This window comes from Carcharodon carcharias, chromosome 1 (genome assembly GCF_017639515.1).
Source record: "Carcharodon carcharias isolate sCarCar2 chromosome 1, sCarCar2.pri, whole genome shotgun sequence".
NCBI classification, from domain to species: Eukaryota; Metazoa; Chordata; class Chondrichthyes; order Lamniformes; family Lamnidae; genus Carcharodon; species Carcharodon carcharias.
The window spans coordinates 22,507,963-22,530,143 of NC_054467.1; the positions used below are offsets into that span (position 1 = coordinate 22,507,963).

The 22,181-nt window shown below is 45.0% G+C and overlaps 1 protein-coding gene across 4 annotated transcripts in view; it reads right to left on the reverse strand.

Moving 5' to 3' along the window:
- LOC121282937 (serine/threonine-protein phosphatase 2A 55 kDa regulatory subunit B gamma isoform) overlaps positions 1 to 22,181 on the reverse strand; it is a 339,135-nt gene that overhangs the window by 115,903 nt on the left and 201,051 nt on the right. For all 4 annotated transcript variants that reach the window (XM_041196762.1, XM_041196781.1, XM_041196771.1 and 1 more), the window contains one exon: positions 1,640 to 1,737. In XM_041196762.1, the coding sequence (XP_041052696.1) occupies positions 1,640 to 1,737 (98 nt within the window). The remainder of the gene's footprint in view (positions 1 to 1,639; positions 1,738 to 22,181) is intronic.

The window sequence follows — 22,181 nt, forward strand, 5'->3', positions numbered from 1 at the left end:
CCAAATTTCTAATTTGTTAAATATCTGACTTGAGTTATTAGGGGTGCAAGTCCAATGGGTATGGAAGGGAATGTGAGTTCAGGGGTTTGGTTTAGATTATAAGTAACTGAGTTCATTGTACTTTTAATATCTTCAACGTAACTGACTATTTGAGAAAGAGTGCAGTTATTAGGGTTTTTTGATATTGGTGTAGCAATACTCTTCTGTTTTAAGCTGCGAACCTTGTGGTTTCATTCTTTTGGTAAATACCTGGGTGTTTGAATTCCAAAAAAACATAAACAGGTTATTGGTCTCTACCAAGGCCATAGCGCCATGTACTGTAGTTGATGTTAGGGGGGGCGGGGAGACCCACAGAAATCATGACCTATAGTTGTTGCAACACTGAACTCTGCATTAGAAAAATAAATCAGATCACAAATTTTACTTAGTTCTTTTTCTAGTTAAAGAAGCAGATAGTGTTGTTCATTCTTAAACGAAATTAAATTGTTGTCAGCAGCATCAATATAAATAGTAAAGGGTCTTGTAATCTATACAAGCCAATATTTTTGTCCATTATGAATGCCTTGTTACCATCAGCCAACAGACCTACTTGTTTGGAAACTTTTAATCTTGTAATTGATCCTCATAAACAAAAAATATTTTCTTGCAGACCTTTTATCCAGCTCCATACATGAATATGTATTTTACTTTTAAGTAACATTGATAACACATTTTAATCCTGAAAATAGGAACGCCAAAAGAATTTGTGGGTGAAAAGAGGGAGCTCCATAACACTATTAATTGATTCAGGCCATATCAGATTACCCTCAAAATGCCATGGGAGTACAGTATCGCAACGTATTCTTCCAGTTCTCTTGAACATTTTAATCATCAGTAGTAAAAGGTTTGAGGTTATGCAAGGCTGATTACAGGTGCAGAACACGCGCTTTTCAAGTGTTCCATGAAAAGAAGGGCAAAGTCTAGTAGACGGTTCTGGAAAAACAATTTATTTTCTACCACTAAAATTTATATTATGTTGCTCACTTGCCAAATTGTTATTGGCTTATATTTCCCACCACTCCTGCAATGTGGAGTAAGGGCACTGAATAATAAAAAAAAATGTAGTATCATAGAAAAAAGCATAGGAATGTGAGCATTGTGTTCGGGAGTCGGACATTTATAAAGCAATTGAGTTTCACTGTCATTCAGGATAACAACCTGATTCCTTAAGTAAGCTACAGGCATGGAAAGAAATAGTGACATTCTTGGCCAGCAACACTGGTTGCTTGCCCTTGACATGCAGTTTTCACTGCTCTTATTGGGGAGACAATGTTGTTTTTTGAATCAGAATGCTTTGATATGCAATTATGCCATTTATGGGATAACACAGGCTCAAACTTTCAAGTCTTTAAATTCACAAAAGTGCTTGCAATGAGGGAAGGACACCCCTGAGTAACTGCTCAACAACCAGGAAACAACTCATCTACTCCATTCACTTCCCTGGCTATAGAAACAAGCCATTTTTACCAAGTGAGAAGGTTCAACTGGCACTTAAAATAAAAACGAGCCAGCAAGAGAGGTAAGAATGCAGCGCACCCATGATAGCAACATTACAATAACATTTTCTTATTAAGTAGTATTGCAATTCTGCAACACTTACCTCTTGTTCTCTCTGAAATATAACAACGCGACCCCCCTTGTCCCCAGTGGCCAGCAATTCTCCAGTGTGGTTGAACTCTACGGTAGAAATTATATCAGCTGAAAGAAAAAGATGGAAACAAAGAAGTTGAAAATAGAACTGAACTAGAATTGTAATGTAAATACATTCATTTTGCCTTATCAATGAGGAGCTACCTCTGAAGTGCACAGTTCACAGAATACCCCATAGGTTCATCATAAACTTTTCCAGTCTGGAATGCTTGGGACCAAGTCATTCCTAGATCGTGGAATTTTTTGGATAATAGAATGGCATTGGAGTGCCTAACTACAAGCATGTGGACCGGAAAATACAATAAATATAAATATGTACCTGTAGCTTAAAACAGCAATAAAACACAATAAAGCAGAAATAAAAGTTGTTTTAATTATCCAAATACTGTATCTTCCATGTCTTTTCTCTCAAAATACTGTACTAAAATGAGTCACTTGGGGACGCTAAAAAAAATTCTGGTGTTTCCAAACAATAGATTTCCGCACAAGAGGTTACAATGTACTTATAAAGAAACTTAGTCCTGTTTTAAATTGCTACAATTATGAGGCTAAGATTATTATGTTTCAGGACTGTAGCTTTAAACCTAGAGTAAATGAAGGGGGTCATGTGCTGATAAACCTGGGTGGCTTGATTGTTAGAGAATAAAGAAAAGCTTAGATTGTTTTACTGAGAAGAAGGTGCAAGGTATTAATGCTTGGAGACAATGGCAGCTGGCTAAATTTATCATGGATAGACTCTGAAGGCGGAATTTTCCCTGATTTGCACTAAGTGCGCTAGTGGGCATGAAGAAAGATGTTTTTCCCACTGGCCGCAATGGTGGGTTTTTCCACCATCTCTTCTGCCTCCCGCGTGTCCTTCCTCATTAATAGTGCATACACGGCAAACACGCTGGATCGCTGGTGGGCATGCTAGGATTTTCCCACCGTAGCACAAGCTCAGTGCTTTCCTCACTCCGGGCGCCATATTTAAAGCACATCAGAGCGCAGCCCACTTCGTGTCTTCAAACCAGGACTAATCTAGGTGACAGATGGCCCTGAAAGCAAAGACGGCAATCCCCAAATTTAGTAACGCCTCTCTGGGGCACTTGCTGGGCATAGTGGAAGTCCACCGTGAACCCCTCTCTCCCTGCTTTGAGCAAAGGCGAGCCAATCGAGCATGGGAGGCAGTGATGAGCACCAATACCCTCCAAAAGAGGACAGCCACACAGTGCTGCAAGAGGATGAAGGATGATCTCCGTTCTGCCAGGGTAAGTCACCATTCTCATCACATTCAACTTACACACTCGCAAACCTATCACACATCCACAGGGTTTACACACACTGCCAGCTCAAGGACCACCACCGCACACGCACACTCTCACACACAACCCCTGCCCATCGTGCCATCCATGGCACCATTCACACACCACACACGCCAGCCATCCTTCTCATCTGACCTGACAGGCATCTTGCTTACACTCGCTCTATCTGTCTCCATGCAGGATAAGCTGGCCCACAACACCAGGGAGATGCCCCAGACTGGTAGTGGAACGCCCATCAAGGTCCTCATGGCCTTTGGAAATACAGCCATCCAGCTGGCTGGCGAGGATGTGGACCGTTCCCACGCGGATGGCGAGGTCGGCGGCACTCAGTCAAGTGAGTAACCGGCACAGAGACATCCATCAGACAACCATGCTTTGAGTGAGTGAGTTCCCCTGTTTCACATTCCCCGGCCATGCACTAATTCTCTCTTTCCTATTGCAGGCACAGCCGTGAAGCAGCCAAGGGCGGCCACAAGCCAGGTCCTCCACTCCAGCCCCGAGGACACCTCGGAAGAGAAATCCGCAGATACACCAATGGAAGTCCTGTCGCAGCGCTCACCCATACCCTCCGCCAGCACAGAGGCACACACCTCAGTGGGACCTAGTTCTAGATCAGCCTCGGGGTCACAATCTGGTGTGCAGACTGCGCTGTCTGATTCACAGGGAAATCCAAGGTGCCGGCACTCAGGGGACAGCTGGAGGCCAGGAACGTGCCATCCGAGTCAAACGGTGAGTGCCTGGACTTGGTTCTACCTCAGTTTCTGGAGATGCAAAAAAAAGGTAGGGAACATCAGGAAAGGCTGTCTGCTGCACTCCTCAGATTTCAAGGCACAATGGAGGAGTTTGTGTGCCTTCAGTCTGAGGTGATAGCATAGCACTGGCATGCCAATGCACTGAGGTCAACGCTGGTAGGATGGCAGCCACTGTGGAGACTTTGGTCCAAGACATTGGTCCTACACTGCTCCATCGCTGAGGCACTTGCTGGCATTCATCAGTCAATGTGAAAGGAGGGCAGGGCATCTCAAACTCATTCCAGCTGCCCTTTCCTCTCAAGGGGTCAGCCAGGGGCCCTCGGGCATCCATAGGGAGAAGGATCAGCAGGTGCACACCCCAGGGCCATCCACTCAAGTGACCCAGCCCGTCCAATTCCCCCTCTTCCTGTGAGCCCAGCAGCTCCAGCTCCACAAGCCAAGGAAGGTGCCACTGCCACACAGCAGTACCACAAAAGCAGGCCTGGGCCCTCCAGATCTCGGCTTTTCAGAAGACACCCGCCAAGGTCACCACAGTCAGCAGGATGCCTTCACCTCCGCTGTGGATGTCGGGGGAGCACCAAGCCATAGTGGCAGGGTTAGGAAGGTTAAGAAAATGGAGTTGCACAGCATGGGCATGTGTTAATTATTTGTACATAAGGTTCATCATTGTAAATAAACTCCCAGGAATGTCTCCTTGTCTATGCTTCCCTTTTATGATGTGCAGTGTTCATGTCAGTCAGATGTGAAATCTTGGTTCCTACACATGGTGAAGGCAAGTGCCTCAGTCCAGGGCCTCTTCCCTGTGCAGTGCATAACCTTCAGAGCAAAGTGATTGTCCAGCTTCACCATCAGGATGCACATCGCTCAGCAAGCAGGGCTCCACCAGACCTGTCGAGGCACCAGAACCTCATCTTTAAGATGCCAATCGTGTGCTCCGTCAAAGTCCGGGTTGTGGCATGTGCCTGTTTGTATCATTTCTCTGCTGCAATCGGAGGCTGCTGCCTGGTCACATTCAGCCACATCCTCTGTGGGTAAACCTGTCCCTGAGGAGCCAATCCTGCAATTTCTGTGGACCCTGGGAGATGTCAGGGATCCAAAACCTGCTGAGGATGTAGGAGTTGTGGACACTGCGGGGGTATGGTACACAGACCAGTAGGATACTTGTGTTGTGGTTGCAGACCAGCTGAACATTCGAGTGAAAGCCCTTGCGCTTCACATACTGAACTGCTTGCTGCCATGGATATCTAAGCACCATGTGAGCCCAGTCAACAGCACCCTGCACCTGAAGAAAGCCAGAGGTCACTGCAATTCCCAGCGCTTGTATCCTGGCTTGCCTGATCTTGGCCAAAACGCACAAAGTTCTGTGCATTGAGAGGGTGGTATCCATGACCTCCTGGATGCACTTGTGGGTACAGGCTTGCGAGATCCCACACAGGTCACCTCCAGAACCCTGGAAGGAGTCACTGGCTTAAGAATTAAATGCCGTGGTCACTTGCACCGCCACTCGTAGTGGATGCCCTCCCAGTTCCTGTGGTGCCAAATCCAACAGAAGGTGGCATCTGAGAGTGACCAGTTTCCTAGTCATGCGCAGTCTCGGGGGGGAACACTGGCTCTTGCTCATCTGCAGGAATGACAAGCACTGTTTATTCACGCTGGTTCCAGCAAGGAACCTACAAGTGACGGCTCACTGTGGATCTTCAGCTGCATCCGGAAGAGGCCTTGCTGCCCCTTCATCTTGAGGATGGTGCACCTCCCTTTGGCAAGTCAGGGCCTCCGTTGCAATCTTCTCCTTCCTCTCTGTTCCTTGTAAGCATAAGACATACAGCTAGATCACCAGGCTCCATGATCCTGATGTTCTTTTCTTGTAGTATCAAAGAGAGAGAGACATGAGGGTTAGCATGTGTCTCCTAAGGATCTCCCTTGGTTCAGTCTCTGGCTCCGGCTGCATCTCAAGGCCTCTTCATGCATGCCAGTGTGTTCTGGCCACCACTTGGATGGACAGTGTATAGTATGCTTCATGGCTGTCCAAATCCCCACCCCCACTTTGCCCCCACTCCACTCGGTTGCATGCTGTGCTCTCAGCTCAGGCACAGGCATTCTCCAAACCCGCGCTGCAAGGCTGCACAGTTATCTTGAACCATGTGGGTTACTGGACCAAACCTGAATAAATACATTGCAAGGGGCTCTGAGGGCCTCCATCAGTGACTGTTCCATGCCCACCTTTCCCAAGGGGATTCTACAACTCACCCAGTCATCCAATTGTTCTGCAGCCCCCTAAAACTCTCATTAATTTGCAGTCTGTGCCTGACAGGTTAAAAGTTCTGTAGCATTTGGTGGCACATTCGTTGGTCGAGTGGGCAGAAATGCTTCAGAGGCCCAACTCCAAGCATGTCAATGAAGCTGCTGGTGAATGGTCTCAGCTGCGGAGGAATGGTCAGTTTTGACAAGCTTTTCCAAGTGTGTGGCCACTTCTCTCACCCTCCCCCCAACTCACTGCCCCACCTCTCGGCATGGGCCTGTGTACTTCCCCTCTCCCCAACTCACTGCCCCACCCCTCGGCATGGGCCTGTGTACTTCCCCTCCCCCCACATCACTACCCCACCCCTCGGCATGGGCCTGTGTACTCCCCCTCTTCCCACCTCACTGCCCCACCCCTCAGCATGGGCCTGTGTACTTCCCCTCCCCCGATCTCCCTGCCCCACCCCTCGGCACGGGCCTGTGTTCTTCCCCTCCCCCCACCTCCCTGCCCCACCCCTCGGCATGGGCCTGTGTACTTCCCCTACCCCCCCCACCTCACTGCCCCACCCCTCAGCATGGGCCTGTGTACTTCCATAAGTCTGTGCTGCCTTGCCCCCCTGTCCCCCACCTCTGGCGCAAGCCACATTGGAGCCCTTGCCCTGACACCACACAAGGCCAGCTAAGAAAAAGCAACTTGCCTGTACCTCATCCTCCCCCACCCCCCACACCCTGAATGCATGGTGCCTCTTCCTTGGTGTCCTGTGGTCTCCCATGAGCACTTGGCAAGGTTATGTGCACTCACCTCAGAGTTGCCCTCGAAGTTCAGCCTTTTAAAAGCAGTTGTAAATCACCCCATTCTGAAGTCACGCTGGCGTGGGGATTAAGTTTGACGCGGGAGGGAATGATACCAGTGTGCGGGCACAATAATAAGATGCAAATGCATCAAAATTACGTTCCCAATGTTGGACAGCGGGAAATGTGGTCAGCCATTGACAGGGGAGTAGATAATCACGTCCTGGATTTACATCGCTGGGGAATACGACTAGGACCATCTTGCAATATTTTCCGCTCAGGCTGCCAAACATGCCCGCCACAAACAGAAGCGGAGAATTCTGGCTCATGTCCCCCAAATTCCCAGATAGGTACTGGGTTGTAAACAGTTGTGCTGTAAACTGTATTTACATATAAGATAAAAGATGGTTGGGATGAAGGATTGCTAATTTTGGTTGCAGTCATACCCAGCACAAAGGAAGATGGTTGTGGTTGTTGGAGGTGAATCATCTCAATTCCAGGAATACACTGCAGGAGTTCCTCAGGGTAGTGTCCTAGGCCCAACCATCTTCAGCTGCTTCATCAATGACGTTCCTTCCATCATAAGGTCAGAAGTGGGGATGTTCGGCAATGATTGCATAATGTTCAGCAGCACTCACAGCTCCTAAGATACTGAAGCAGTCTATGTCCAAATGCAACAAGACCTAGTTAATATCCAGGCTTGGGCTGACAAGTTGCAAGTAACATTCACGCCACACAAGTATCAGGCAATGACCATCTCCAACAAGAGAGAATCTAATCATCACCCCTTGACATTCGATGACATTACTGTCGCTGAATTCCCCACTACCAACATCCTGGGAATTACCATTGATCAGAAACTGAACAGATCTAGCCATATAAATACTGTGGCTCCAAGAGCAGGTGAGAGACTAGAAATCCTGCAGTGAGTAACTCACCTCCCAACTGCCCAAAGCCTGTCCACCATCTACAAGGCATAAGTCAGCAGTGTGGTGGAATACTTGCCACTTGCCTGTTTGAGTGCAGCTCCAACAACATTCAAGAAGCTTGATACTATCCAGGACAAAGCAGCCCACTTGATTGGTAACCCTGCCACAAACATTTACCCCCTCCACCACTGACAAACAGTGGCAGCACTGTGTACCAGAAACTCACCAAGGCTCCTTCGGCAGCACCTTCCAAACCCATGACCGCGACCATCTAGAAGGACAAGGGCAGCAGATACATGGAACTACACCACCTGGAAGCTCCCCTGTATGCCACTCACCATCCTGACTTGTAAATGTATTGCTGTTACTTCACTGTCAAAATTTCCCCCCCTAACCACATTGTGGGCATACCTACACCACAGGGATGGCAGGAGTTCAAGAAAGCAGCTCACCTCCACCTTCTCAAGGGCAATTAGGGATGGGCAATAAATGCTGACCTAGCCATCAGCGTCCACATCCCGTAAGTGAATAAAAAAATTAGCATTTCTACCTAGAATCAAGGATAATGTATTTTACGTTGCCATTGGGACGAGGGTAGAAGAAGCCATTTTTTGAGATCAGGTTACAGGCTTCCCTACACATCAGTGAATAACTCAGAGATAGCAATTTTGGGTGTTCAGCAGAGAGAAGAGGCTGCTCGACTTTGCAAGTTACCATAGCCCATAGCCAGATGCTGCTGAAAACTAAGGAAAGCAGCACAGGGACAAAGAAACCAATTGGAAGCAGGTACCAACAGTAGACTGCTTGCTAAAAGGATTGTCATTCTATGGAGGGCACAAAGGGTGACAAGTATACAAGGAGAGCGTCATTTTCTATGGTTTAAAGTATAAGTTGCTACAAAAAGAAAATAATGTTTTAGTCAATAGTGTTTTTTAGTTATTTGTTGCAGTAAAACTTTTAAAATATGAAATCATGTTTTATTCTTTCAGCTCGTAACTGTAGCTACGAATCTCTTTTTAAAAGTTATTGGTTTCTACAGACATCTTAACAAAATACACAAGTAAGGGTATTCAATTGAAACAAAACAGAACACAAAGTGGTGGCACTTAGAATCCAGAGAGGTGATTTCCCTCGGAATTGCAGTTTGTGTGTCTGGTTTTTAACTATATTGTTAACAAGCCAATCCTAACCCTGCAATGAGCCTAGCACATTATTTACAAAACTCATCCAGACATGCAACCTACGAAAAGTGACATCAGTTCAGGTCACTTATGGTTTCTCTTTTTTTGAAAGTTATGATAGCCAGTTACAGAATTCCAACTGAAATGGGAGGGGCAGGCAGGAACATGTTCACGTTGAAAAAGATACACGTAGCCATAATCACTGAACAGAGTGAAGAAAATGTAACTATATAGGGATATATCTTCCTCTTCAAAAACAGAATTACCTGGAAAAACTCAGCAGGTCTGGCAGCATTGGTGGAGAAGAGTTGACCTTTCGAGTCCTCATGACCCTTCAACAGAACTGAGTGAATATAAGGAGAGGGGTGAAATATAAGCTGGTTTAAGGTGGTTGGGGGAGGGAGGTGGGTGGGAGGAGAGACAAGTGGGGGGGGTGGTGTGGTTGTAGGGACAAGCAGGCAGTGATAGGAGCAGATGATCAAAAGATGTCACAGACTAAAGAAAAAAAGAACACAGAGGTTTCCAATAATGTTTTTTCCAATAATTTATACAGATTTTTCTTTTCCCACCTATTTCCATTATTTTTAAATCTTCTATGCCCTGCTAGTCTTTCCACCCCATCCCCACTAGAGCTGTACCTTGAGTGCCCTGCCATCCATTCTTAATTAGCACATTCGTTTAGATAATATCACCACTTCAACACCTCTCTGTTCTTTTGTCTGTGACATCTTTTGATTATCTGCTCCTATCACTGCCTGCTTGTCCCTACAACCACATCCCCCCACTTCTCTCTCTCCTCCCCACCACCAACCCCCCCCCAACTCCACCTTAAACCAGCTTATGTTTCACCCCTCTCCTTACATTCACTCAGTTCTGTTGAAGGGTCATGCTTCTCCGCCGATGCTGCCAGACCTGCTGAGTTTTTCCAGGTAATTCTGTTTTTGTTTTGGATTTCCAGCATTCGCAGTTTTTTGTTTTTATTTATCCTCCTCTTGTTGGTTGATTTTAGCAAGTGGACGTGAGTATCAAGTGGTGTTCTCAGTGCTAACTTACAGCTGAGGAGAAATATTTCCTGCAATTTTGTATAGGACGACATGGTGTTGCATAGCACAAAAAGAGTATACTGAAACTTTTCATGGATTAAAAACTATAAACAATCGCAATACACACAGAACCTCACTCTACAAGATCATCTAATTCAGCTACTTCCACCAAGCACCAAGTACTGTTAAACATAATTAAAAGGTTCAGATACAACTTCACGTCTCTCAGTTTCACCATACTGGAACATTCATCATATATGGAACTTAACTAAAAACTGCCTTGCACTTCACATCACTAGACAGAGATGCCAAGCATTGGCGAGAATGAAGAAGATCTGGTGAACCGATTTAAAGCACATTTTAAGTAAAGCCGATAGTTTGTTGACTTTAGCTACATTTAGATTACAATCCCTCTTTCTCACCAAAAAAGATTATTTGTTTCTCATGCAGTAATCTGAACTGAAAATACCCTTTGAAGGTTTATTCTCAAGTCCCTCAAGGTTCACTTTGACACTATTGGTGAACTAGAAAATACACAAACAAATTTTACAATACACAGCGATAGCTAGTATTTCAGCTAGCTCCAACAAATATACGTTGCTCTCAGACAGCAGTTCCCAACTGGTGTGCTGTGAAGTGAGCCGGCGGGAGCTGCAACGAACCTCAGGCCTCCCACACACGGAACCGGGAATGAGCTGCATGTGCGCGGTTCGGATTCTTTACGTTTGTCGAGTCCAGGACAGGCTCCGTGTGCAGAGAGAGAAAAATGAAGGGCGTGAATACTCAGGTCAGGTGACTGGGCATGGTGCGCCTTCGCCAGCAAGTGTCCCAGAGAGAGGGAAAAGGAAGTTGGACAAGAGATCCCAAACAGGGGAGAAGAGGCAGAGAGAGATCCCAAAAGGAAGCTCTGAATAAGGGAAGATAACAGATCCAAGGTGGCAGTGGAAGGTCAGTAACCCCATGTTGCGGGGTGCTGGGATGAGGGTGCCCCTTTGAGCAGTACCCTGAATGAACCGCTGGCATAAAGTATGATATACACAGCCAAGGATAAGTTGTTGAAGACAAGTGAAGAATCCCACTCTGATTCAAATGCAGCCAAAACAACAAACCCTCGAGAAAAAAAGGCCAGGTTTGTACACAGACAGCACAGTGACATTGCTTGGCTTTTGGCTTTTCGTGGACCAGTGATGCCTCTTACCCTGTCCCAGAATGCCTAATGTGCAGGGAGAAGTTCTCAAACGCTGCAATGGTACAAGTATGTTGAGGCGCAATTTGAATGCAAAACACCATTCGCTTGCCAGTAAAGATATACAGTACTTCAAGTGCCCGAGAGAAGAGAACGTAAAGCAAAATCAACGCATGATGGAGTGTGTACGGGTCTCGGATAATGCGCAGGAGGGCAAGTTACCCAGTGGCTGAGCTCATAGTGAAACCAAAGCTGCTGCATACCATTGCCAAAAACCTAACTCTGCCAACATGCAAAAGTATTGCAACAGTAATGTTGGGAGCTGATGCTGCCAAAGAAATTGACAAAGTTCCGCTTTCTGATAGTGCCATCAAACAGCCTTTTAATGAAATGTCAGTTGATATTGAACAGGCGATTCAAGGGAAATTAGAAATGAGTGGAAAATTTGCCTTGCAGATTGATGATTCCAGAGGTTAGCAGACTTTGCCAGCTCTTAGCCCAGGTCAGGTATGTTGACATGGATTCTATCAAAGAGAGTTCTTCTTTTGCACATGTTAAAATCGATTATAAAAGGATGTAATAACTAGGCACTTGGAAAATAATGATAAGATTGGGCAGAGTCAACATGGATTTATGGAAGGGAAATCGTGTTTGACAAGCCTGTTGGAGTTTTTTGAGGATATTACTTGTAGCATTGATGGAAGGAGAACCAGTGGATGTTGGTGTATTTGGATCTTTAGAAGGCTATTGATAAGGTCCCACACAGGAGGTTAGTAAACAAAATTAGGTCACATGAGATTGAGGGTAATATACTGTTATGGATTGAGAATTGATCAACAGACAGAAACAGAATAGGAATAAATGGGTCATTCTCAGGATGGCAAGCAGTTACTAGTGGGGTACCACAAGGATCAGTGCTGGGGCCAAAGCTGTTCATACCAACTACAACCCTGGCCTGTGTGTGATAGTTTGTGTGTTCCAAGCCTGGTGTGTTGTGAAGGTCACAGCTAAAAAAACATCAGCTAGGCATCCCTGCACTTGCAGGTAAACAAGTCCTCTCTCTGATTGCTGGAAACAGTCACAAGTCATCAAAGGCACAGCTGAAAAGGAAACAGGACAACTTCTTTCAGCTAACCTGCAGGTCCAAACCCACTGCTCAACTGCCCAAAATCATCCGACTTAATGGCCACAATGTTTCATCATCTACTCCCCATGGACCAGACAAAGACTGATTCGTAAATCTTCTAAACTTTTATTTCTGGTCTCACTTCCCATTTCTAATGTGCGTGTGCATCTGTTGCATTTTTTCCCCTCACATTTTAGTAACTAATAAACTCTCTCTCTCTCTTTAACTCAAGAAAGCCTGGTTAAATTAGGTCCTTTTAAAACATAAATACATTTGGACTGGGAAAAGGCCGATCTTGCCAGAGGCGGGTGAGCAGTGGATGGCTACCTGCCCAGCAGAAGGAGCCAACTAGAGACAATTAGCTAGCCACTGGGACCAGCAGCCAACTCATGGAGACTGGTGTCCCTATTAATGCTTGCCCTGCTGCACCTGCTGCAATAGCAGCCGCTTCCCTCCCAGTGAAGGTGTCATTGTGGTGTCGCAGCTGCTCCTACTGATGGCCGGGCATCACCCACATTGCAAAGGTGGAAAATGGCCATCTCCACGGACTGCACTGATTTGACTTCCTGATGCTGGCACCCATTTACCATCCCTAAATGGGCAGGGCTCCTGGGGGTGGTTCCTTAACTGGCTGCCTCTAGAAGCCGATGTGTGCTCATCTCCTCAGCTACGGGGAGATGAGCAGTACAGCAAGACCAGAAATAGCGATAACATTAGGGAGAAAAGAGTTGAACGACAGTTCAGCTTTTGTGTCCGTTCTCTGACTGATTATACGAAATGTGCATCCTTTCATTATTAGCCCGCTTCTTGACAAAGCATGACCTCATAAGACTTCTGAGTGGAGCTGCCACCATGAGTGCAGAAAATACGAAGGCGTTTCTGTCAAACTACAGCTGCAAAAGCTCTCTCAGTACATTTCTAATTCGGTATATTGCAAATTAAAATTAGAGGCAGTTCCTAAACGGAAAGGGACTTTTATTTACTCTCACAATCCTCTGAATAAATAAAAGATACAGGTCACTTTTTGGGGACAAAAACAGTATGGCATCCCTTTAGCATTTCAACCGCAAACACTGATCTTACAGACCTCTTGCTGATTCATTTCATCAGCTCACATTTTTATATGTGGTACAACAGTCAGTTCTATCAGCATCCTGCACATCCATAATACAAAGAGCTGCCTTGAAGCTGACATGAAGTCATTAAAGTCCATACTTGCGTTATCATTAAACAACTAGAAATGCGGCTTTGCTGATTGAGAAAGGAAGGGAACTTGGGCACAGTGAGATTCATTGAAGAAGAGGCTGAACACGTTACACTAATTAGAAATAATATACATTTGTTTAACAACTCATAAACTTCAATTATCACAGTCAGCAGTGAGCAGCAATCAAACACTAAAATGACATGCAATCCACAGAGATAACATTTCCTAGGCAGGATTCAAAAGAAAAATGGGGAGGCAATTTAATTATAAAGTACATAATGAGCACCCTTTCCAAGACAATTAGAAAAGCTTCGAAAGGACAATTAAAGCAAGTTGAAAGATATATGCTATAAGTTCACAGCCATCATCAGTCAGGTCTAGGAAAATCCTGTACCATTTCCTGAACAGAGAATCTGGACTTACACGACAGAAAAGTGGGGCATTGTGGGGGTGTTCTCCTTCCATGGAGATATTAAACTGAGATTCTATGCCAGAGATTATTAAACACTACTTGGTACATTTGAACAACAGCAGGGATATCTGCTGTTCTAGCCAACATTACTCCCTCAACCACCACAGGTAATAATTAATATTGTCACGTTTTATGCCAAATAATGACTGGCTGGAAAACTGAACTGAACTTTTTATAACAGAGTTTTTAAAGCACAAACCAAAAATATGACTTGAGCTCGCAACAAAGATTGCCACCCAATTTGCATCACTGTACTCTCCACATTGCAACCCACTGAGATGGAGACACTGCATCTGCAAAGACCCAAAGACAATGGCCTCAGGAAAATGTGAGTGAGCCACATATCCTGTCCTCATGCACAAGGCATCAAGACAATCATTATTTAACAGGGGTTCCCAGACATGAACTCATCAAGCTAAACCCAATCATCTGAACAATGGGACACCGGCTGACAGAGGGGATTCCCAGACATGAACCTTCCCAGACATGTTACAAGGGGGAACACCTGAGTGACAACCATGTTTGAATCACTGAGTGACGGTCATCTAACAGGCCCACCCTTTGCGTGTTTAAGCTTCTGCTTTCTCAGCATTAAGAGGACAAGCAGCTGATGGGCTGGTGCGAGAAGATCCTAGTGGGGTCCCTTCTCCCTCCCTCTACTACCCACTTTACAAGCTTCGAACCCTGCTTGCTGACCGTGATCATCCAGAGATGCCCATGCTACCAATAGAAACTTCGTCAAAGCATTCAATCCAACAGGACTGCCCCCTGGAGAACGACCAAATTAGTCATCTACATCTTTAAATCAGAAGCACACGGATTACGGAAGCAAAGTTGCTAGACCACCGAATCCAGTCTGAAGCTAGCCCGAGTCACCAGACTGCAGGCCCCTTTTATTTCTCAGCAGTCTTAGGTTGACAAATCTATCTTTCCTCACTCTGTATTCAATTGCTGTGTGTGAGAGAACTCAGTGTGTTTGCGCATGTGAAAGAGTGTATTTTTAAATTTTACTTGAGTCTAATAAAATTAACCTCTTTCTTTGTTAAACTCAAGCAAACCTGTCCGATCAGTTATTTTATGATCAGTGTGTAAACAGTTAAACATTCAAGGACTTGCCAAGTATATCCTTTTCAAAAAAGATGTTGCAATCAAAGGACGAGTGGGAAAAGATGGGATCCATTCAACCACTCCTCACCCGATTGTAGTAATATTAATACCTTTCATCTACATAGCACCAGTAATGTAGATAAACATCCCAAGGCTTTCTCAGCGAGGACGCAATGCCCTGGAGGGGACACCAAAACCTTGATTCAACAGATGGGGTTTTGGAGCAGGGAAGATATTTGGAGGAGTTTAGGGAAGGAATTTCAGAGCGTGGGGTTTAGGCAGGTGAAAGCACGCCTGATAATAGTGACATGAAGGGAAGAGGTCGGGGCCAGATGAAGAGATCAGGAAGTGGGGTGTCTATTGTATGGCTGGAAGGAGTTCTAGGGATGGAGAGCAGCAAGCTTGTGGAGAGAATAAACAAACATACAGCTATGGACAGGAACAGTCGAGAATTTCCTCCTCTCACCATCACTCATTTGTACAAGGCATCTCAGCAACTGGAGAAACTGTTACAGCCAAACAAGTAATATTATCTAAAACAGGAGGGTGTTCTGAAAAGATATTGACAATCCTTTTCTCTCTCTCTCTCTCTCTTAAACCATTTCCCAAGCAGCTGGTAAGAGATACAACATACTCTCACAACGCTGCAGTTAGAATCTGTACCTATTTCAAAGTTGGCAACCACACTGATCTCAGGTGGGAGTGTGACAAGTCTAAGCCAGCAGAAACACTCCATACACAATGCAAATCCAACACCAAAAGGGCTGTTTGAACACAAGCAATGAGATAACCAAAGCACTGAGAAAGAAATTTTACCAAACTACCATTTTTCAACTCCACCAACATACCCACGAGTATGTGTGCTTCCATTAAAAGCTGATCTAGTGGACCAAATGGAACAGTTCTTTGAAAGATCATCTCAACAAACACAAATTCATCTAAACACCAACAAACAAGACACAAAACAGTTAATGCTCGACACACATCATCAGCCCTGCGGTAGCATTCCTCTGACAAAAACAGGTTTCATAAAAAGCAGTGTGTATAATGTAATATAATTTTAAATGAAGCCATTGTAATAATTGCCAATCTATTACCTACCAGCTTTCCAACTGCTACAGGGTCCTGCTATTTATTCAATAATGTCTTATTGACAGTTGTGCTCATGTACATTTTAGCAGTTGTTTGCTTGCAATAATGCAAATTTGATCTTCATTTAGAGGATCTGATACCTATTAGCACAGTCCTGTGGGGTTTCCTGGTGAGTAATTAGATCAAGGGTATTGTTCTTTTATAAAGCAGGTAGGGGATAGGAAGTTATCAAAATGACAGCTATTAAATCCAGATGCTCACAATACTCCAGCATCAAAAGCTAATTTAGAATTCCAAATCAATTTATCATGGCTAGGTCATTTGTAAAATGTGTGCAGATGATCATTCCCAACATTATAATAAAAAGACATGAAATCCATTTGCTGTAATGACAGAATGCACCAAACATCATCCTAGATGTTATCAAATTTTATTTCTTATAAACACAGGAATTAAATCAGCTGGACAACGTGATCACATCCAATTTAAAGGCATTTTCACTTCAATTAAAATGCATTGTCTATTAACAGGCCATTTCATCTTTAGGGCCTGAATTTGTTCAGAGAAAGCCAACATAATGTAGTCGCATTAATGGCCAGGATTTTTAGGATGGTAGGATTTCCCTTCCCGCCATCCGAAAAGCCGGAGGAGAATACATCCCCGCCGATTTCACTCTCCAGCAAGCGTTAATTGGCTGGAGATGGGACTTCTGCCCCTCACTCGGGAGGAAGTCCCACTTTGGAGACCTGCCAGTCAACCTGATGGCTGGCAGCTCTAGTCGCGGTAAAGCCAGGCAGACAGGACTGGGACTGCATGCAATCCCCAGAGCCTGAGGGGGCATGGGGGTATGCATGGGCATGAGATCCATGGAGGGGGCATGACAGCACGCTCAGATGTTTGGGGGGGTGGGGGCATGGTTTACAGGAGTAAGGGGATGAGTGTTTGACGGCTTGACTTTCATCATTACAGTTAGACCATTGTCCCTGTAATGGAGACAGGTCTTCCAGCCAGCCTTGCCATCTGCCTGTCTCCATTGCCACCTCTGCCTGCTCCTGCTTTTCCAACACAAAAAAATGGCAGTAGGGGCCTTTTTAAAGGCGATGCATCTGCAAAGTCAGCAAGTTTCCCAACTTGACCTTCCTGCCTCCTCCACAAAAATCCGACAACTTTCAGCAGCACCTTAAAGCACTGGAGAAGCATCACCAGTGGTGCTTTCCCAAGATCCTCCAAATCCAGTGGCAAGAAAGGTGGTTTAGCAGCAGCATCCTCTCCCGAGCCAACATGCCCAGTATCCAGACACTAATCACTCAAAAGTTGGGCAGGACACATCATTCTCCTGTCAGACAGACACCAGACTCCCAAAGTGACTGCTCTACTCGGAACTCTGTCCTGGCTGGAAACTCCCAGGACAGCATCCCTGAAGGAGGTCAAAAAAAATCCCTTCCTACTCATGGGAGCCCCTGGCCTGTGACTGATCAAAATGGAGAAAGTTCATTTGGGAAGGCACCAAACATAGATACTTTATCAGAAACATGCAGGGGCAAAGTCAAGACATTGGAAGGAGTGCACAAGCCTCCAAACAACTCATCTACCCACCTAAACACCGCGGCTACAAGAGCAGGTCAGAGGCTGGGAATTCTGCGGCGAGTAACTCACCTCCTGACTCCCCAAAGCCTGTCCATCATCTGATCAGATTCAGTTATTCTTAGAACTTTGAGATCACTGTCACACAACAAGGAAGAGCATGAACAACAAATTGGGTCCCTAGCTAATAAATTAATGATTTGTGGTTACAAATACAAACGTGAACTGAAGAAAACCACTGGGCCAAACAAGCACGTACACACACTATAGCACTGGCATCTACCCGGCAACGCAGAAAATTGCCCAGTTATGTCCTGTCCACAAAAAGCAGGACAAATCCAACCTGACCAATTACCACCCCATCACTCTACCTTTGATCATCAGCAAAGTGATGGAAGGGGTTGTTGACAGTGCTAACTTGCTCAGAAACAATCTGCTCCCTGATGCTCAGTTTGAGTTCAGCTTCTGACCTCATTACAGCCTTAGTTCAAACATGAACAAAAGCCGAACTCCCGAGGTGAGGGGAGAGTGACTGCCCTTGACATCAAGGCTGCATTTGACAAAGTGTGACCTCAAGGAACCCTAGCCAAACTGGAGTCAATGTGCATAAAGGGGAAAACTCTCCGCTGGTAGGAATCATATCTGGCACAAAGGAAGATGGCTGTGGTTGTTGGAGGTCAGTCATCTCAGACCCAGGACATCACAACAGGAGTTCCTCAGGGTAGTGTCCTCGGCCCAAACATCTTTAGCTGCGTCATCAATGACCTTCCCTCCATCATAAGTTCAGAAGTGGGGATGATGATTGCACAATGTTCAGTACCATTTGTGACTCCTCAGATACTGAAGCAGTCTGTACCCATATGCAGCAAGACCTGGACAATATTCGCACCACACAAGTGCCAGATAATGACCATCTCCAACAAGAGAGAATCCAACCATCTCCCTTCGATATTCAATGGCATCATCCTGGGGGGGTTACCGTTGACCAGAAACTGACCTGGACCAGCCATATAAATACTGTGGCTAAAAGAGCAAGTCAGAGGCTGGGAATTCTGTGGCAAGTAACTCACCTCTTGGCTTCCCAAAGCCAGTCCACCATCTACAAGGCACAAGTCAAGAGTGTGATGTCATAGTCTCCAGTTGTCTGAATGAGTACAGCTCCAACAACACTATAGAAGCTGGACACCATCCAGGACAAGGCAGCTCGCTTGACTGGCACCATAACCACTGCCTTAAACATTCACTCCCTCCACCAGCGATGCACAGTGGCAGCAGTGTGTACCATCTACAAGTTGCACTTCATTAACTCACCAAGACTCCTTCCACAGTACCTTTCAAACCTGCAACCTCTCCCATCTAGAAGGGCAAGAGCAACAGATGCATGAGAACACCACCATCTGCAAGTTCCCCTTCAAGCCACACACCATCTTGACTTGGAAATATTATGTCAAACCTTCACTGTTGCTGGGCAAAAATCTTGGAACTCCCTCCCTAATAGGACTGTGGGTGTACCTACGCCACATGGACTACAGCAGTTCAAGAAAATGGCTCAATACCACCTTCTCAAGGGCGATTAGGCATGGTAATAAATGCTGGCCTAGCCAGCGATGCCCACATCCCATGAAATAATAAAAATAAAAATAAATATGCGTGTGCACGCACCTTAAACTGGCATGGTCACGTGAACAAGGTAATCCATTTTATGAACATGTTTACTTCCAGTAAATTTAGGCTGAAACTTTGATTACCCAATGTAAGGGTACATAATCTCTCTCCTAGATAACTAAAAGTCCCTGAATTAATTGTCGTTCTGAATTTTAAATGCACTGCTTCCCACCGCTCATCACAATCCTCTTCAGTAGCATTCCCCACTGCTGCCCTGCTCCCTTCAACAAGAAAGGATCACCAACCGATACTTATGTAGATTCTTTCACAACCTCAGGACATCACAAAGCACTTAATGGCCAACTTATTACTTAGAGTAGCTAAAACATATTGGGCAGGTGAGTTTTCTCCAGTGTCCAAGCCAATATTTATCCCTCAACCAACATCACTTAAGAAAATAGTAAAACAAGTCATTCGGTGGTACAGAACTTCAGTGTTGCTGAGAAAAAAGAGACAAGCTTTTCATCTTGCACTCAGAAGGATACCAAGAAAGGGGAAAACAACAATCTATACTGAATGAGAAGACAATGCTGATTGGTTGCCAAGTGGACTCTGATTGGTAAAGGTTCTGCCAGGGAGAATGCACCAGTGATGGTGACTGACAGTTAACCACTAAGCACTGTTGAAATTTAAAACAGGCAGTTTGACTCTGATGGGTCAAGGCCTTGACCTGAGGAATGAGTCAGTGAATGGCTGTAACTTTTTTTTTTAGTTGAAACAGGCACTACGTGAACAAGTTCTGTCTGCAAAGAGCAGGGCCCTGTGTATTAATATACAAAGTACACGCAAATGTGCCACACTCCAATCTTAAATTTGTTGCCAGCATAATTCTTAGCACACGGAGGGTTATTTAGCAAATGTTGTCCAATCGCTGAATCACATCTAATGTTGGATCCTATGGTTTGAGTTTTGTAAGCACGGGTTGGTTGGGTATGGTCTGTAACTTTCTGGTTCTGTTGAAGGGTCATGAGGACTCGAAACGTCAACTCTTTTCTTCTCCGCCGATGCTGCCAGACCTGCTGAGTTTTTCCAGGTAATTCTGTTTTTGTTATGGTCTGTAACTTGCCCATTGTGAACAACGGTTGGGACATGCTGTTTGATACGATCACCAGCCTTTGGGACATACAGCTTACATACATAGCATCACATTGGCACTAAAATATATATACTACATTTTTGTGACAGGCAGAACGTTTTTTTAGCTTGACAGCAGTATCTTGTTAGTGGTGAATACCACTCATGTTGCTATTGCATTGTAGCAGTGTGAAATAGGTAACTTCGCCAGTTGCTCAAATTGTTGAGATACCTTGCCCTTCCAGGGTAATGTGAGGTAGGCTGGCACTTTTCAGGGTCAAAAGTGACAGCCTTAGGCCCGTTCATGAGTTTGCGTGATATACAGCACAAAATTATCTAATCAGGGTAGCCATTATCCCGCAGGATGTCTTCGATGAGCCCTAATTCAGCATCAAGCTTGCATGGTGTGCAAATGGCTCGGGCCCTATTTACAAGGTTGTCGATAAGATGAATCTCATAGCGTGTGGAACGGTAAGAATCCCAACACTTATATTGACCAGTGAAGATAGGCTTGCAGTAGGCTGTGGTAAAAAACCTCCTGGCAGGTTTCTCAACTAGCATGTCGATTTGACTGCCCCATGTCAAAGGTGAATTTGAGTACAAGATGGAGCCCCTTGAAACACGTAAGGAAATTATTACATGCAGCTGCGGATTTAAATATAGCAAATGTATTATCCACATTTCGAAAATACGTAAGGGGTAGGAGGTTAGGCGTCATTACATCAGACATGGAACCCAGCAAAGATGTTTGAGAGAGCTGGGCCTAGAGAGGATCCTATGGCAACACTATCTATTTGGGTATACACGGGTGTCATTAAAACAACGGAACTGCGCGAGTTGCTGAGTTTATAAGTTCAATGAATACTGATTCACGCAATGGTGGTGGGTCTAGAATGCCACGATATAGTGCTGCAATGCAAATATCTATGGCTTCTTGGAGTGGAACATTGGCGAATAGGCTAGCAATGTCAAATGGACACAGCATTACCGTCAATATGCAAGTCCTGTATGGCCTTCACAAATGTGGAGGAATCCTTCGCTGTCTATGTGGAAAGCTTGCTCAAAACTAGTTGTAACAAGTCGTCCAACCATTTGGCCAATTCATGTTGTGCAGATCCAGTCATAGATATGACATGGTGTAAAGGGACATAACTTTTGTGCGTCTTGGACAGCTCATACATATGTCAATGCAGTGAGCCTGTCATATAGATCATGCCGCAGCTCATCGCTCTTACACAAGTCCAGCAAGCGTTTTTTTTAAGCTCACTTAACAAGGTAGTCCGGTCATTTTGAGCAGAAGGTCCGATGGATATGAATTTGAACTCATCACCAAGCACGGCGTGCATTTTGTTGATATAGTCACACTTGTTAAAGATAACTATACCCATCCCTTTGTCAGGTTTACTGATGTGTATATCCCTGTTGGTCTTAAGGCCTTGCAACGATATAAGACATTCACATTGCATGTGGAAGTCAGACAGGTCATTCCTGATGTGTGCAAGACAAAAAGCCTCGATGTGCCTCCTTTTCTCAGCAATACTCAACTGATACAAGAGCAAAATGCTATAAGATGCTGGAAATTTGAAATAAAAACAGAATGCTGGAAACTCTCAGCAAGTCTGGCAGCATCAGGGAGAGAGATACAGAGTTAATGTTTCAGGTCGATGGCCTTTCATCAGAATGGATTAAGGGATATGGGTATAAGGCAGGAAAGTAGCGTTAATGAAAAAGTGCAGCCACAAT